Source organism: Lissotriton helveticus, chromosome 4_1 (assembly GCF_964261635.1).
Source record: "Lissotriton helveticus chromosome 4_1, aLisHel1.1, whole genome shotgun sequence".
Lineage (NCBI taxonomy): Eukaryota > Metazoa > Chordata > Amphibia > Caudata > Salamandridae > Lissotriton > Lissotriton helveticus.
In genome coordinates, this window is record NC_136063.1 from 1452180647 (window position 1) to 1452198972 (window position 18326).

The following is an 18326-nucleotide window of genomic DNA, read 5'->3' on the forward strand; positions in this document are numbered from 1 at the left end:
CTGTGGGAACATGTGACCAGTTTTTACCAATCGGGTTCCCCAGGATCTAATAGCTGGTGGACAATTCTTGATTCATGAAGGTATAACAGTCATCTTTGTTGTGGGCCTTCTTAGCTGAATATGTGGCTAGGCTTCCTCCGCTTGACCTCTAATTAGGATACCCCACTTCTTGAAATGTGATTTATTTGCCAGTACTGCTTTAGCTAACTCTTGGGAGCCCCAGCTGACCAACGTTTTTTCAGGCGTGTGTACTTTCCCCGGTTCCATGTTTGCAATGAATTTATCTGTCAATTTGATATCCTGTGCATTGGAATGCTTTTAATTAGCCTTAAAATGTTGCCTTGATTTAGTATTTCACTGCTGTCCCTCGAGCCGTATGTTCGTGTAAAGAACAATTGGGAGGTAACTTAGTTTGGTCTTCATGCATCTATCTGCTGGGCAGGTTTGCTTGTTGGTTTGCTGACTGGCATGCATTCTTTCTGATGGTTTGATTGGAAGTTACGTCCTGGCGACGCATGCTTTGAGCATTGATTAGTAGTACACATAGGTAGGCCTAGCAATCCTTGTTTTGAACATTGATTAGGAGTACCCATAGGTAGGGACTGGATGTATCTGTCATGAGGTATTAGGTGCCAGACCAGTCAGTCTATACTCGTTGTGTGATGCCAGTCAGAGGATTTCTTCGGCAATCCTTTCAATGGGTTGGTTCCCTAGCAAATCGATCCTGGTTTTACGCCCTTTTCCAAAGACGCCTCGGTTGTGAAATACGGATACGTCACTTATATTGATAGTGTTCTTATTTTTATAGGGATTTTTTCCACTTCCTGAGCGGGCTTGAACTCTTCCTGACCTTGATGGTTAGTTAGTTAAGGGTGGGAGGAGGTCTTTACGCTATTTGGCTTTAGGATGCCCTTGTTGTTAGTATCCTTTCTCGCTGATATGACTGGTACCAGGGAAGTTATTTCTGATTAATTTTGCTCTCTCCCTGTGTCTGTTTTTTCCACGCTTTGTTTTTCTGACAAAAGTAGTTTTTCTAGTAGCTGCCTGGGTTGCCAATTGTTTGGGGCCCTGATTTTGAAAGATAAAAACAAGTTTTATGTTTTGCAGTATTTGTTGCTGTTGTGATATTTTATCTTGGGTCAGCGTTAATTGTGTCTTTAGTAAAATGTTTCTAAAGGGTTTTTAGTCAGGGACAAGGAAACAAAAGGGCGCACTGCTAGAAGTGAACGCAATAGTACTTGAAACTCTCACTGTAGAAATGTGGTGCAAAAAAGAGGGGGGGATGAGCCCTATAACCCATCCATGTGTGTGTCAGACGAGGCCAGCACACCAGGTAATTACAACAAAATACCCTTGCACACAACAATATTTATAACAGTTTGTGTCAGTGTAGTCACTACTATACAGTCAAAGCAAAAAACAAAGCCTGTAAGTGAACAGAAGTAAACATCAACTGGTCCTTGAGAAATACGGTATTTTAATGTTTTTAAGAGCAATCCAGCCGACTCGTCTTTCGTCGCATGTGGGATTGTCCTCCCTCGTCTCCTCAGGGCTATGAAGTAATTGGACGTCAATTTGGAAGTCGCTCCGCCGGTAATAATTCCGACCCGGCAGGGCCCAGGACTCTAATATCCATATATAGATGCTTCAAGCAAGAGAATTAGATTAATGAATAAATGTAGTTGTCCACAGTTCCTGATAAGCGCGTTTCGCGGGCTCTAGAAAAAGTAGTGGTGAGATAGGATCAGTTCTCTTTGTTAATTCTACAATCCGACATCAGAGGTGCCATACTCCGTAGGGAAATGTTCCACGGAGATGAGCACAACGTCCGTTTGGGTGGCGTGTATGGGAGAGGATAACTCCTCGTATCGAGTGCGCCGTTTAATGGTCAACGAGTATCTGCATCACCGTTCTGCGCATTCCGTGTTCCGTGTGTAGCCACACACGGAACGGTGATGCAGATACTCGTTGACCATTAAACGGCACAGAGGAGGAAAAGGGAGCAAATCTCTATTAAGTTCTTGTATTGTCCTCAGCTCGTGGTCTTGATACTTCTTGAGAAACGGATCTCCTACTCCAGAGGCTGTGTTGATCTAGTCTGTGGTCAGAAAGGTTTCAAAATAAAACCCAAAAGCTGTGTCACTGTGTGGGCATTGCTAGATTTTCCCCTGAACACCTCTAGATGGGATTAAAATAGTAATTTTCTTTTTCAACATGAGGAAAGTTAGAAAAAATGCTTTGAAGTTATTTCCTGCTTAATTTAGATAATCGGATTTAATTGTGAAATCAGATTTTTGATAACTTGAGTGGACAAGTAACTTTGTTAAAATGTACTGTAAGCTGCCAGAGCTGGTTTAAAACCAGTTCTGCCAGGCATCACATCTCCAGTGATCGAATACACATCCATGGCTTGGAGAGGTTCTGGCTCGGAGATAATAGTCTGCCACTTAGTTCAGGAAGAGCAAATGTGTGTTAACTGCTGATCACTTAGCTGGGATTAACCATCTGGGAGTGAACATGAACAGTTGGCCATACAAAAGGCAGCTTTAGCACCTTTCTTCTGGCTTGGAGATGCCAAGGATGGCTTTTTCTATTCACTCTCCGGATCCTCCCAGATTGCCAGGCTCCATTCATAGAAGGAGGGAGGAACAGTGTTGCCTCTTTCAGATGGGAGGGAAGCACATCTAGATTGGGAGGTAGCTAAGGAACTGAAGACAGGCCTGTCTGGAAGCACCCTGGGGTTCTGCCATTCTGCAAGAGGAACTCCTGAGTAACTTTACAGTATTACAAACAGGAGGTGAAGGGACTGCAAGAAAGGATTGGGTGGTAGGATTTCATCAGTCACTGACTTGTACCCGGATTAAGCTGGCACCGCGACCACCACCAACTCCTCCAAATGTTCCCCAGACCTGGGAAGACTTCATCTGAAGAGGAAGGCTCTCTAGGAAGAAAACTCCTGACTTGGGACTCCTGTTGGAAGACAAGGACTCAAACATGCACTCAATGACTCCTGCTGGCACTCAGGGGCTGGAATTGCAATACAAGGGCCAAGTTGTTTGCTTCCTCTTTACCTACTTCAGGGACACTAAAAGCATAATGGCCCCCGAGTCCAGGAGGGCTCAACTAACCACAGATTGTGGACTCTGCAGGTGCCCTGGATGGAGTGATACCTAGTGCCCAGAAGCCTGCTCAAGGAACTTTCCCAGCAGTTGGAGACTACGTCTGAAGGTAAAATCTCTGACCGGGATGACATACTTTTCATATCTGACATTTGCTCCATCACCTTTGGCCTGAAATTACACCTGGTCCTGGTCCACTGCAGACTATTATTTTTCTATGGCATTTTGCTTTTTGTAGGTTCTGTTTGGCTTAAAACATCTACATTTCTATCTCTGGTTCCGATTAAGCTACTTTAACCCATTTGATGCGTTGGATGGCCCCCGGCCATCCGACGTCACGGTGGGCGTGTGTGGAGGACGGCCGTGGTCCGTCCGAACCACACCCACTCATTATTTCTCCCGCACTGCGGCAGAATTTGCTCCGCAGTCAAGGGGTTAATGAGCTTGCTGTCTTTTTGTTCATTAAAGCATTCTCTATTTTTGTGCATTGGTTTGAGAATTTTATTGTGTTGTGTTCTGTACTTAATTGTTGGTACTGCTTGAACTTAACATGCATTTCTTTAGATATTACCTGCTGCTTAGGCCATATCTACCAGGGGTCAACCTGAGTTTCTCTAAGAATTGTATTTTGATTTAACCAGAGTGGGTTTATTGAGTTGGCTGGGATACACTCCTTGTGAATTAATAAACCATATACTGTCAGTCTGGTAACAGGAGAAAGGAGTATTTTGCCAGGGTAAGAAGAACATCTGTCCTGCACCAGCAAGTCCTTGTTCTCTGTGTAAACATAAAAAATCTTTTCATGTACAGAAACGTTTATTTTTTATAATTTAAATCTATACGTAGTTTCTTGTGATTCACAGGTTTTTATAGACTGTCTAGAGCATCTAAGTACCAAGCCGGATGGTGACGTGGATTTATCTCAGTAAGTGGATCACAGACATTTTACCATAATAGTTGAAGAGCCATATGGTGTCTTGTTTTCTCTTTGAATGTGAAACAGTGCTTCCCATCTCTTGAAAAGTGAATTGTTTTCTCAACACTGATCATTGGAAATCAGTGCTTGTAAAAACATTCCCATGATTCCACTGCATGAAACTACAACCAAAGTAATTGTGTACTGATGAGGTTGCATTATGTTGTGTTGCCTAAGGAAATACTGAAGTCCGAAATGATCACGAGTGACCAGGAAAACAAAGTAGGACTACGACCGTGCTCATGCTAAATGTGCCTACATTCACTTATCATTAGCACCGTGCCATCAATGATGTCTGGCTTTTTTAAAGGTTTACTCTGTGCGCTCTCATTTACCTGTGAGTGCTTAATCATGAATTAAGACTCCACAATACAATTACTGTTTGCAGGGTATGAATTTAGCATTTTATGCTATGAATGGGGAGTAACAGATGAAAATGTTTTTTGAGCAGTTATACCTCCTATATCCTCAGGGTACCTCCTGACCATAACCATCAGCTCACTGCTGGTTGTAAAAGAAAGTGTAAACTCCGAGTAAGAGCAGTATTTGCTCATCTCTTAGTAGACACAAAGTCTATCATGTGTTGTTGGGAATTTACAAAGAAGAACTCAAAGAAGCATTTTAGAGCTAAAGGATTGGAAAGTTACTGGATTTACCTGAGTGGAGGAGCAGAGTCAGCCTGGAAAGAGGTCTTTCCTAAAGTATAGATGGTCAACAATCAATTTTAGGATAGTTGACATCATCCGGAGTTTATCTGCGTGAACAGAGGTGGTATGGTTTCTGCAGCTAGCCTTTGTAAGCTGGGGAGCAAGTTGGTAGTTCTTCAAGGAAAATCGCTTTTGAACTTTTGTTATAGGTAACAACGGCCTTGTTGATGCACAGCCAAATGAGCTGACCAGAGGGTATTGAATTGAATTTTCTCCCACATCAGTAACCGATACAGAGCCAGATACACAAGGTTGCATAGTCAGAGATTAAATAATGCCTCATTTTATAGGTCTTGAGTCAAGAGAATATATTATTAGGAAGTCCAAGATCGAGCAAAACAAGGAGTCCCTCATGGTTTCCTTCCTGTTTTCATTTGAGGTCATCGAAGTATCCACTGCATTTGTGCACTGGAAATCTATAAAGCCATTCTCAATTGGATCCAGAAAATAATGTGCTTCAATAAAAGATTGCAGTTGTTCATGGCCATTTCTGTTTTTTTGCTGGATAGGTGAGCTTTGATATCATGAATTGGCGAACTCTACAGAATCAACTTGTGTGGGGGGTTTTCGCAAGGGGAATTATATTACACTTGTACACGGTGTAAGTGAAGACAGTACATTTCCTTTCATGTTTAATATAGGAGGCTAGTAAACTTGATTTGATTAAGATTTCTAATGACTAATCATAATGACAGCATTGCACTTTGTAGATTTTTTACTGTACAAGCCAAGTATTGTTGTTATTGAGTGAGTTTAACCTCATAAATGCAGAGGTTGGGACTTTGACGTCCTGTACTTACCTCTGCATTAAAGACAGTGCATTGTTTCCCTTCATTGGGCATTAGGACGATATTTTGGTTTTTATTTTGCATACAGGACAGTGGTCGTCTGACAATAGGGCAAGCCCCAAAAGTGGGTCCTTTTGCTCTACTGGTCATTTTCCTAAATAAAGAAAACAAAAGCTACAAGAAATCGGAAAGACATTTTAAGAAAATCAAATGGCAAAAATATGGAAGTTAACCCTCAGCTCAATTAGAAAAACAATGCCAACATGAATGATCACAGAACTCATCTAAAAGGTTATGCATTTGTTTGCTTCCATTGAAGCTGTGCAGATTTTAGTTTCAAGAAAATGGTTTTTTGATTTGCATCTTTGCCCAAACAATTCATGGCTTGAAATAGCTGTGAGTTCAGATATTGTTTTCATGATGTGCTCTGTGCACTGGTAAGAGTCACATTTTTTCCATTTTATATAGGTACTTTATATCTAGATAAAAGTTTGGAAATCCATGTGCCAAACTATTGCACCTGGAAAATGTTACTCGAGCTTTACAATAGATAGAGACTTCAGACATGTTCAACAGTTTCTTGAGGCTTAACCTCCCCTAGCTTGTGCCTGACTTACCCCAGGTTTTTGACACTCACAAGATTTTGCCTTCCTTTTTTCAGGTAATCCCTTAAACCCAACTTCCTCTTTTCTCAAGTGAACCAGTCTGCTCCTGCTCTGCTCACTCGGACTGCTGGGGGGCTCCAAAATCTTTTAAATACTTTTATCGATTTTATGGATTATTTAGATCTTTCAATAAATTTTTCCAAATCGCAGGCCAGAAGGCTATATCAGCCGCACGTTCTTCTGCAGGAGGTAAAGCTCACCAAAGTGTCTACATTCCTTTATCTGGGAGTGTTGTTTGATGGTAGAGCGTCATGGGTTGCTCAAAAAGTACTCAAAAAGAACATCTTGCGAGGGCAGTGGGTGCAACCATGGATTTGGCAAGAGACCAGGGGCTAAACCTGTAACCGCCTTAATAAAGATCTACAGAGAAAAATGTATCCCTATGGCCATCTAAGGTTGTGGTGTGTGGGGGTATAAAGACGTAAGAGAACTGCAGGTGGTTGAGAATAAATTCTTGCGTAGACTTCTTGCTGTTCCCACCTGCACCCCTTCCTTCATGATGCATGAAGAGCTTGGCCTGGGCTATGTTTCTGACCTTATTGCAGTTGCACCATTAACGCGCTGGTTGAGAATTTGGTCAAGTCCTGTTCCTATTTTAAACCAACATGTCCTGGAGGACTGTATCACACTCGAGGAGGCGTTGCGTATCCTCTGGAAAGGTTATATTGTGGAGAAGTTGAGGAAGATCGGCCTCCCTGACCTGTTTAGGAACCGAAGACCACTATGCCCAAGTGATATGAAGGACATCAAAAACATGTTTTTGGGTAGGTGGCTGGTGGAAAGGGAAGGCATGGAACTTGCTAAGCCCACTGTGAGATAATATATAATGCTGAGCTCAAGCCCGCAGGGGCAGCCCTACTTGTTGTTTGTCAATAATGTTCATCATTGCTTCCTGTTGATCAGATTCAGATTAAATTGTATAGACTGGTTTTTAGCTGTCCCCAAGGGATTCCCAAAGTTAGGTGCTTTAAAGCAATGTCTTATTGATAATTTTTCTGAGCAGGACACCATGCACTTTATATTTTTCTGTAATGTTTATGGTACCCTGCAGAAAAAAATGTATCCTCACTTTGGTAAGGACCTGTCAGTTTGCACAAGTAAGGCCTGCTTTGTATTTACAAATGCTTTCTTCCCACATGGTCTGCTTTGGGTTGCAAGCTTTCTTTCAGAAGCCCTAAGGCAAAGGAAGAAGTTGTTTAAGGATTCGAAAGCTACCATTTGTTATCAGAGCATATGGCACACATATTGCACACACTTAATTGTGGTACTCAGAATTCATTGAACTTGACGATTCTGTTCCTGTGAATGCACTGACACTTCTGCACTTTATATGTCTAATTTTTAAACCCCTAATTCTGTGATTTTTTTACTTTTCTTTTAATGTCTTGCCCTAACTTGCCCCTTTTACAATTGATCTTAGATGGTTTTTATTTCTGTCAAATCGGAAACGAACATGCACTAATGGCTTCTTTTAAAAATCTAGGTATTCATTTTGATTTTAAGTATATAAGTTTTATTAATGTGCTTTTATGGTCTCTATTGGCTAAATAAAGAATTATTGACTTGACTTGAATATTCCTCACTGGTCCTGCCCACCTCCCCGTTCTGAAGGATGGTCATAGGCTTTTGATTTTCACAAGGTTCCAGGTCAGTTTGTTGTACGCACATTTATGATTATTCGTACTATCCTAGTCTCTTCCTCTAAGGACTTTTTAAATGGAGAACTCACTTCAGTTCACAAGGTTCGCACTATATCACTCAAGTGACATTACACCCAGACTGCTTCTAGCACCGAAATGGATGAGTGCCACCTACTGACAGACTAGAGCTGTGAATAGTTTCCGGATCCTGTCTGGCACCTGAGGGGGTTATTCAAAAGTGAGGAATCTGTAGGTAAATGGAGTGTTCGAGGCATATGAGCTGTAGATCATATGCGTTAGCATAGATCGCCATCTGGTGTAGGGCTTGGATGTTTGCACTTTGTTTTTTTCCCAAAGAAGTCTTTGTTGTCACGAGGTAGGTGACTCCTCCTTTCGGTGATAGTGCGCAATCGAGTATCTTCGAGGCGGGCGGTCGGGCCTACCCATGCCGTCCACGCCAGCAGTCGATGGAACGGACTCCGTTCAAGCTATGTCCCGGGTGTCTTGCTAAATTTCCACGCACCAACCTGCACGAGGTCTGCAACCTATGCTTATCCCTATGCTATGCTTATCCCTGGAACACAAAGAAACATGCTGCGAAGCGTGTCAATCATTCCGATCGAAGAAGACAATCTGTGATCGTTGGGCTCGACGCCACGAGCTGCAACGCAGTAGCGGCTCTGTACCGGACATCTTTGGCGACGAACCAGAACACAGTCCTGCCGATGAAGCCAAATAAGAAGAAGAACTGGTCTCTGTGTCTGAAGCCGACTCCGACATGGAAGAAGACCTGAGCGTCACTCGGGCTCAACGGACCGTGATTACAGACCCCCTTGTTCCCACTCAGGCTATGGAAAAGGCTTCGGTATCACCCTCGCCCTTGGGCTCCGGTCGACACAGAGAAAAGGTTACAGATGCCTGCCCTCCGGCCCTGCTATAAAACACAAACATAAGCCTTCCGGCTCCGGGTCGAGCCGATCCCAGTCTGGTGCCGAACCAACACCTTCGGCACCGAAATATAAGGACAAACATGGGACTTCTCCCACATCGTTGGTACCGAGGACATCTTGGACACCGAAAGCCACAGAGCCGAAGCCCTCCACACCTAAAAGCTTGAAGGCCGCAACCTCTGCGCCGAAAAGTTCAGAGCTGAAACACACCACTCCGAAGGCTACACAGCCTAAACCGGCTAAATCTAAAGAACTAGATTCCAAGCACTCGTCACCCAGAGACTCTTAACAAAAATCTTCGATGCCAAAACCCACTCCGAAAGTAACAGAGACTCCTTCCAAAGAACTTCCATCTGAAGAACCACCTCTGGATCCAAAACAGAAAAAACTCAGTATTGATCTCAACACTGGACACCTTATGGCTACTCTTCCCCAAGAAACGGAAGTTAGACCTCCCACCAGGGGCCCCTATACCTCTTAAGCAAAAAAGAGACCTGGGTACCAACCCTTCTCCCCCTTAGATGCCTCCATCCCCTCCTCCTATTCCAAACATCACACCATCTAATTCCCCACCTCCAAAGTCACCTGACTCACAGGATGACGATTTCGATGATGGGGATGAGATTGGGGATGACATCCCGCAAGACCCAGACATACCACACGACACTGACCCATGGGATGATTATGATAAGGATCCAGATGTACCAATTGACCCCGATCCATATCCCTCTGGGCCTTCCCCACCTGATTCAACATTGGCTTTGCACAGCTCATCAACAGGGCTGCCCAGTATCACGGGGTAGAACTACATAGTGACTCTCTAGAAGAGGATTTCCTTGTAGAAACGTTCACACATTTACAGAGGTCTACTAACATTCTACCCTTGCTAAAAGGCATGTTAAAACATACTAACGAGGTATGCAAGGACCCAGTTAGAATCCGAATACTAACATCTCAGGTAGATAAAAAATACAAGGCTGCTCCTACAGACCCTGTATACAGAAAAGGTCAGTTACTGTTAGACTCTCTTGTTGTGTCTAATGCCTGCAACAGAGCTAACTCTCAAACAACAGGTGATGCTCCTCTTTCTGATAAGGAGTCAAATGTTATCGATGTCTCGGGCAAAAGGGTAGCTTCCCAGGCCGCCAACTCTTGGCGTGTTGCCAATGCTCAAGCTCTATTGGCGCGTTACGACAGAGCACATTATGACGATTTAGAAAAACTTCTACAACATTTGCCAGAAGAACAGAAGACCAAAGCTAACAACCTCCATCTGGAAAGGAAGCTCATCATAAACACTACCATATAATTCACCCTAGATGCGGCAGACACAGCTTCACGTGCTATCAACACTAGCATACTCCTGTGGAGATGCGCTTGACTTCAAATCTCTGGATTCAAGCAGGAGGTACAATCCTCCATACTGAATCAGCCCTTCGATAAAGAACATCTTTTCGGGCCAACAGTAGATGCTTCATTAGAAAAAATGAAGAAAGATACTGACTCAAAATCCATGGGAGCCCTACAATTACCTTCTAGTAGGGGTTCCATTTGTCGCTCCTTCTACAGGGGTGGCTCAAAAACAATGTCCTCAGAAAATCCCTCCTCCTCTTACAAGGGGAACAACCAATCTAGCCCCACCTGAGGCTATTTTCGAGGAGGTTACAGAGGAAACTATAACAAGGGCAGAGGAAGAGGCAACTCCACCTGCACTTCCCCTGCCAACAAAAAGTGACTTCCCTCCACTACCCCCCGACCATTCCACTCCTGTCGGAGGATGTCTCTCACAGTTCCTACCTGTCTGGAATTTAATCACCTCAGGCAAGTGGGTAATACAAGTTATCCAAAATGGTTATTGCCTGGAACTTACCAGTACTCCACTAACAATCCTTCCGAGAGAGCGGGCAATGTCACTGTGAACGTGGGCGGTCAGCGGACTGGAAAAGCAGGCAAGGAGGCCGGATATAGTGGGCAATAGTGGTCTTTTATTGCACACGAGGCAGGTCTTTTAGCAAAACAGGGGTGAACAAAAGATATGGCTCCACAGTACAAAACGTGGTGAAATGTCTTCTTTCTCCTCCGGGTGATGTAGGGTCTCGGTAGGGGTCCGGGTCTTGGGTGTAGATGTCTTCGGGATGTCCTGGTTGGTGGGGGAAAAGTCCTCGGAGGGCAGCAAGTGAAAAAAAGAGAAGGAGCCATTAGTCCCGCTGGGGCTTGAGGTTTGCACAACCGTTACCGTCACCAGGGTGTGAGGAGTCAGAAAGGACCGTGAGGAAAGGGTGGGGAGGACGGGGGAAGGCAAAGCAAAAGAGGGTGTCCAATGAGGGTCGTGTAGGGAGAGTCTTTTTATAGTGCGAGGTGCTGTACACTTTATACACGGTGTCGAGCTACTAAGGAGAACGTGCCTAGAATAGAAGTAGTATTTACAAAAGGGGGCGGAGTATTTACACAGAGCACCTAGCGTGCTTTAAGGAGGGTAGCTGGTACTCATGCGCTCCGCCGCAACTCTCTGTCGAGTTGCGGCCGCTCTTCAGCCACCTCCTGGGGACTCCACCAGTCTTCGTACCACTCGTCTACTTCTCCGCTCCCGTCTTCTTCTTCCGCAGCTCCAGTCGAAATCTCCTGCCACGATACTCCGACGACGTCTGGATCCCGGCTTCCGTCTTTTCTCTGTCCTGACGTCGGCGGTGAGGCGGGACTTCCGGGGTCAGGGTGAAGCGTTTCCGGTCCGCGGCATCCCCGGATTGGGTCCTGCAACAGAGAGAGGGGCGGGGTTCCAGTTGTCATGGACGCCTTCGTGGCTGCGTCTGGTCGCGGTTCCTGGAAGGGTGAGCCTCGGAGGGGCGGCAATCCTAGCGGGGTGAGTAAGGGGATCGCAACCCGCGGGGCCGTATCACATCCCCTTCCCCTAGCTGTCCTTCTTGTAGGGGTTGGGGACATGGGGTAGCGGTAGAGGTAATCAGCATAACCCTGGTCTACACCCTTCCGATGAACTGTTTTAAAGTGAAAGGGTTGAAGTGACAGAAACCAGCGGAGGACTCGGTCGTTGTGCCCTTTGTTCCGGGCCATCCACTCCAGAGGGGCGTGTTCCGTATAAATGATAAAGTCTCGTCCCTCCAGGTAGTAGCGGAGGCTCTCAACAGCCCACTTGATCGCAAGGGCCTCTCTTTTCACTACCGCATAGTTTTTTTCTCGTGGGAATAGTTTTCTACTGAGGTAGAGGATGGGTTTTTCGTTCCCCAAGCGGTCTTTTTGTGACAGGACTGCCCCTAAACCCTGTTCCGAAGCATCTGTCTGGAGTAGGAATGGCTGGGAGTAGTCCGGACTCACTAATATGGGACTGGAGGTCAGGGCGTTTTTTATGCCGGAGAAGGCATGCCATAGCAACGGCGTAGGGTTTTGTAGGGCTGTTTCTGTTTTGGTGGATTTCTTTAGAAGGTCAGTGAGTGGGGCTGCTCTCTGTGAGAAGTTGGGGACAAACCTCCGGTAATAGCCTAAAAGGCCGAAGAATGCTCGAAGGTCTCTTCTGGTCTGGGGGAACGGGAGGGACTGGATGGCTTCGGTTTTGCTTTTCTGCGGCCTTATCAGGCCCTCACCCAGGAGGTATCCAAGGTATTTCACCGTTTGGGCTCCTAGGGTGGTTTTGGCGGGGTTTATCGTGAATCCAAAAGACCCTAGGGCGGTGACGACATTGTGGAGGTGTTCTAGGTGTTGTGCCCAGCTATTGCTGTATATGATAATATCGTCCAGACAAGCTCCTGCATACTGGGCGTGTGGCCTTAAAATGTGGTTCATGGCTCGTTGGAATGTAGCGGGGGCGCCGTAAAGGCCGAAAAGCAGAACAATGAATTGATACAATCCCTCAGGGGTGGAGAACGCTGTCTTTTTTCTGTCTTCCTCTCTGAGGGGTATCTGCCAATACCCCTTACGGAGGTCTAGCGTGGAGATGTACTGTGCCTTCCCTATCCGTTCGACCATTTCATCGACGCGAGGCAACGGATAGGTGTCGAAGTTGGATATTTTGTTGACCTCGCTGAAGTCGATACAGAACCTGACTGACCCGTCAGGCTTCGGCACAAGGACTATCGGGGAGTTCCAGTCGTTCACCGAGGCTTCTATGATACCCATCTTCCGCATTTGTTCCGTCTCCTGCCGTATAACCGCCCTCGTGCTTCAGGGACCCGATACGGTCTTTGTCGGACGACCTTCCCAGGTTCCGTTTGTATGGCGTGTTCGGTGATGGTGGTACGACCGGGAGAGCAGGAAAACACCTGTCGTAGCGGGTATAGCACTTTCTTAAGCTCTAGGATTTGTAAGGTTGTCAACTCTGAGTCTAAACAGGGGTCAAAGGAGAGGGGAACATGACCATGAGAGCCGGACAGGACAGGACGAGGTCCTTCCCATCTTTTCAAGTGATTCACATGATATATCTGTGTCGTGCCTCGGGTGGGGTCTAGTTCCAACTCGTATGTGACAGGGGTCACCTGTCGGAGGATGGAATATGGACCCTGCCACTGGCCCAGGAGCTTCTGGTCCGATGACGGCATCATCAAGAGAACCAGATCACCAACGGCAAAGGCCCGTGTTTTTGTGCCCTTGTCGTATTGTCCTTTTTGGTTGTTTTGTGCACTTTCCATGTTTTGTCGGACAATGTCCCTAATCATGGACAGTTGTGTTTTCAGGTTGTCTATGTATTCAGGAAGGGGACGTGTGCGGTCTGGTTCTGCTTCCCATGCTTCTTGAGCCATGTCTAACAGGGTACAAGGGGGTCGACCATACAGCAGCTCGTAAGGAGAATAACCTGTACTGCTCTGTGTTTTACATCGAATGGCGAACAAGGCAAATGGCAACACTTCCTCCCACCTTCTTGCTTCTACACCCAATAACTTTTTCAGGGTTTGTTTCAATGTGGTGGTGTATCGCTCGACTAAACCATTGGTTTGCGGATGGTAAGCCGACGTTCTGATCTGTTTTATCCCCAGTTGGGAGCAGACCTGTTTCATGAGGGCTGAGACAAATGGGGTGCCCTGATCGGTCAGGATTTCCCGTGGAAACCCCACTCTGGAGAACACGGAGATGAGGGCCTTGGCGATGTTCTGTGTAGTGGGTTGACGCAGGGGTAGGGCTTCAGGGAAGCGCGTGGCATAGTCCACGATAACCAGAGCATAGCGGCAGCCACTTCGGGAGGGTAAGAGGGGCCCAATGATGTCCATCCTTACTCTGCTGAACGGGACATCAATGTCAGGAAGAGGTTGTAGGGGTACCCCAGGGGGCCGATACCTGCTATGTTTTTGACATACGGGGCATTCACGGCAATAGGTCTTGATATGTTGATAAACACCGGGCCAGTAGAACTTCTCTAGGATCGCTTGACTGTTTTTATCGTCGCCAAAATGACCCCCCAAGGAGGTGACTGTGGGCTAGGAACAGGACTTTGTCTCGGAAGGGGCCAGTGATCAGAAGCTGGGGTTTTTGTTGGGTCCCTCCCTTTCGGTATAACAACCCATTTTTCTTGAAAAAGTAGGAACCTACTTTAAGGGGGTCCTCGTTGTCTAGGGCTCTTCCCCACGCCTCCTGCAGGAGAGGGTCCTCTTGCTGTGATGCCCTGAATTCCCTATCAGTCTGCCAGGGATGCTCCTCCAGAATCACTGGGTATACACAGGCGTGCTCTCTTTTCTTTCTTTCTTCTGAGTTTTGGTTTTGTGGGGTTTGGGCTCCATAGCTGGGGGAGACAGGCCCTGAGGGAATGGCGCTTCTTCCAACCACCGGGTCAGGGAATCGGTCGTGTCCTGCAGAAGCCTAGGCAGTCCGGGATAATCGCTCCCCAAAATGGCCTCTTCTGGAAGAGCTGGCACGAGACCCACTGTGAGGGTAGTTCCTGGGTCCTTGGGGTGTTGAACACGTACTCGGGTAGTCGGATACCTTTTGGTGTCCCCGTGGACGCATTGTATGGCAACCATGCCAGATGGAGGGCCAACAGGGGAGAACAGGTCTTGTGGTCTAAGGACGCTCTGTCGACACCCGATGTCTGCTAGAGCCATGACTGTCTGTCCGTCAATGTTCACTGGACAACGGAACGGGGGTGGTGCAGTACCTGGAGTAGAGCCGATATAGTTCTGAACAAGGCCTACCTCCATGGGCTCTTCCTTGAGGGTGCACACCCGAGCAATGTGTCCAAAACCCCCACAACTGTAACATTGGGGCCCAGGGTTGGTAGGTCGATACAGGACAGGTGTGGGTAAGAGAGGGGGTGGTTCTGGTCTTCTTGGTAGAGGGGGTCGGTGGGGTCGGATGCCTGTGGAGGGGTGTGGTTTATGTGGGTGTTCTTCCTTGCCTCGTTGGAGGTCCTGCCCTCGGCTGTAGGCGCTAGCTATTTCAACGGCGGCTTCCAATGTAAGACGGGCATGTTGTCTGACCCACCGTTGGGTGCCTGGGTGTAAAGAAGCCAGGAACTGCTCCAGGTATACCTTCTCAAGGATTTCTTCTATTGTGGAGGCATCTGGTCTGAGCCAACGGTTGGCTAAATCCTTGATCCTGAAGGACAGCTCTGGGGGTTTCTTGGGGACCTTCTTTGGCCTGCGTAACTTTACTCTGTATGTCTCATCGTCTATGCCCAGGCGCTCGAGGATACTCTTTTTTATGTCCACATAACGGGTGTTGCCTTGTATGTTAGCCTGTTGGTATGCGGCTTGCAAGTCGCCAGTCAACAAGGGCCCAAGGTATTGGCCCCAACGGTCGACAGGCCAAGAGGCGGCCTGTGCTAGCCTCTCAAAGTTAGTAAAGAAGTAGTCCGGGTCGTCCCCCGGCACGTACTTCTGGAGAACCACGGAAGGGAGGGAGGCCATCGGTCTCTGTTGTCCCAGGGCGTCGGTCAATTTCCCCATAACCTGTTCATGCATGTCTCCCTGCCCTTTAAGGACATCGTGTAGCTGGCCTCGGTCGTCCTCTGCAGTTTTCAGGAACCGCTCCATTAATTTCCCCAATTGTTCCTGGGACTCGGCCATCCTTTTCATCACGGCCTCCATGCTTCCAGTTAATCCCACTTCTGACACCAGATGTGAACGTGGGCGGTCAGCGGACTGGAAAAGCAGGCAAGGAGGCCGGATATAGTGGGCAATAATAGTCTTTTATTGCACACGAGGCAGGTCTTTTAGCAAAACAGGGGTGAACAAAAGATATGGCTCCACAGTACAAAACATGGTGAAATGTCTTCTTTCTCCTCCGGGTGATGTAGGGTCTCGGTAGGGGTCCGGGTCTTGGGTGTAGATGTCTTCGGGATGTCCTGGTTGGTGGGGGAAAGGTCCTCTGAGGGCAGCAAGACAAAAAAAGAGAAGGAGCCGTTAGTCCCGCTGGGGCTTGAGGTTTGCACAACCGTTACCGTCACCAGGGTGTGAGGAGTCAGAAAGGACCGTGAGGAAAGGGTGGGGAGGACGGGGGAAGGCAAAGCAAAAGAGGGTGTCCAATGAGGGTCGTGTAGGGAGAGTCTTTTTATAGTGCGAGGTGCTGTACACTTTATACACGGTGTCGAGCTACTAAGGAGAACGTGCCTAGAATAGAAGTAGTATTTACAAAAGGGGGCGGAGTATTTACACAGAGCACCTAGCGTGCTTTAAGGAGGGTAGCTGGTACTCACGCGCTCCGCCGCAACTCTCTGTCGAGTTGCGGCCGCTCTTCAGCCACCTCCTGGGGACTCCACCAGTCTTCGTACCACTCGTCTACTTCTCCGCTCCCGTCTTCTTCTTCCGCAGCTCCAGTCGAAATCTCCTGCCACGATACTCCGACGACGTCTGGATCCCGGCTTCCGTCTTTTCTCTGTCCTGACGTCGGCGGTGAGGCGGGACTTCCGGGGTCAGGGTGAGGCGTTTCCGGTCCGCGGCATCCCCGGATTGGGTCCTGCAACAGAGAGAGGAGCGGGGTTCCAGTTGTCATGGACACCTTTGTGGCTGCTTTTGATCGCGGTTCCTGGAAGGGTGAGCCTCGGAGGGGCGGCAATCCTAGCGGGATGAGTAAGGGGATCGCAACCCGCGGGGCCGTATCACAGTCACCAAAACCTCTTACCCTGTTAAAACAAGAGGTCCTCTCTCTGTTAGACAAACATGCAATAGAACCAGTGCCCTTACATCACCAAGGGACAGGAGTGTACTCCCTATACTTTTTGATTCCCAAGAAGGACGGCTCTCTGAGGCCATACTGGACCTCAGACAGCTTAACCTCTACAATCTGACCACTTCCACATGGTCACCCTACAACAGGTGTTCCCATTGCTTCAGTAAGGTGACTCTCTTTCCACTCTAGATTTAAAGGACGCCTATTTTCATATTCCTATTGACCCAACTCACAGGAAATATCTCAGGTTCGTGGTGGACGGACAACACCACCAATTCAAAGTCCTCCCATTGGGGGTCACTATAGCACCAAGAGTATTCACCAAGTGCCTAGCAGTAGTAGCAGCTCATTTAAAAAGACAACACATTCACATCTTCCCTTACTTATACGACTGGCTAATAAAAGCCAAGTCGCAACACAGCTGCCTACACCACACTCAGAGAACAGTTCAACTACTTCACTGTGAACCTCACCAAGTCTCATCTGCAACCCTCCAACACGCAAGCGTATCTAGGAGCTACAATAGACACCCGCAAAGCTCTAGCGAACCCCAACCCATTCAGAATACGCAATATGCAAACACTGATATCACAAGTTGAACTGCAACACTCACTGCCAGCCCGAGTATTTATGCAGTTGATCGGAATGATGGCGTCTTGCATTCTAATTGATCCTTACGCAAGACTCCAAAGGCGTCCTCTACAGGAATACTTAGCACGGCTTAAGTTCACTTAAACGATCTGGTGTTGGTGGACAGCCGCACTCATCGCTCTCTGCAGTGGTGGAATACACAAAACCTTTCCAAGGGGCGGCCATTCATTGATCTGGTTCCACAGGTAGTTCTAACAGCAGACGCACCCCTCACTAGTTGGGGAGCTCATCTTCAAACACATACCATTCAGGGCATGTGGACTCTACAACAGAAACAGCTCCACACAAACCATCTGAAGCTGCTTGCAATTTTTCTAGCACTAAAAGCTTTTCAGACACATCTAGTAGGCAAAGCTGTCCTAATTCGTACAGACAACATGACAGCAATGTACTACATACAAAAACAGGGAGGGACACACACTCTACAACTTTCACACCTAGCTCAAAGCAGTTGGAGGTGGGCTATTCCTCATAACATATAGCTCCTTGCACAACATCTCTCAGGAGTAGACAAACAGATTGCAGATCTGCTCAGTCGTCAGAGACAACAGATCCACAAATGGGAACTACAGTACTCCTCCTATTCTTTCAAATGTGGGGCTACCCAGAAATAGATCCGTTCGCCACACACCACAACGCAAAATGCCCAAACTTCGCGTCCTGGTATCCACACCCATTGTCCAAAGGCAATGCGCTATGGATGAATTGGTCAGGGAAATTTGCT

The 18326-nt window shown here is 47.2% G+C and overlaps 1 protein-coding gene across 3 annotated transcripts in view; it reads left to right on the forward strand.

Moving 5' to 3' along the window:
- Window positions 1-18326, forward strand: part of EXOC2 (exocyst complex component 2) — a 948514-nt gene that overhangs the window by 661350 nt on the left and 268838 nt on the right. For all 3 annotated transcript variants that reach the window (XM_078688027.1, XM_078688028.1, XM_078688025.1), the window contains one exon: window positions 3983-4044. In XM_078688027.1, coding sequence (XP_078544153.1) covers window positions 3983-4044 — 62 coding nt within the window. The remainder of the gene's footprint in view (window positions 1-3982; window positions 4045-18326) is intronic.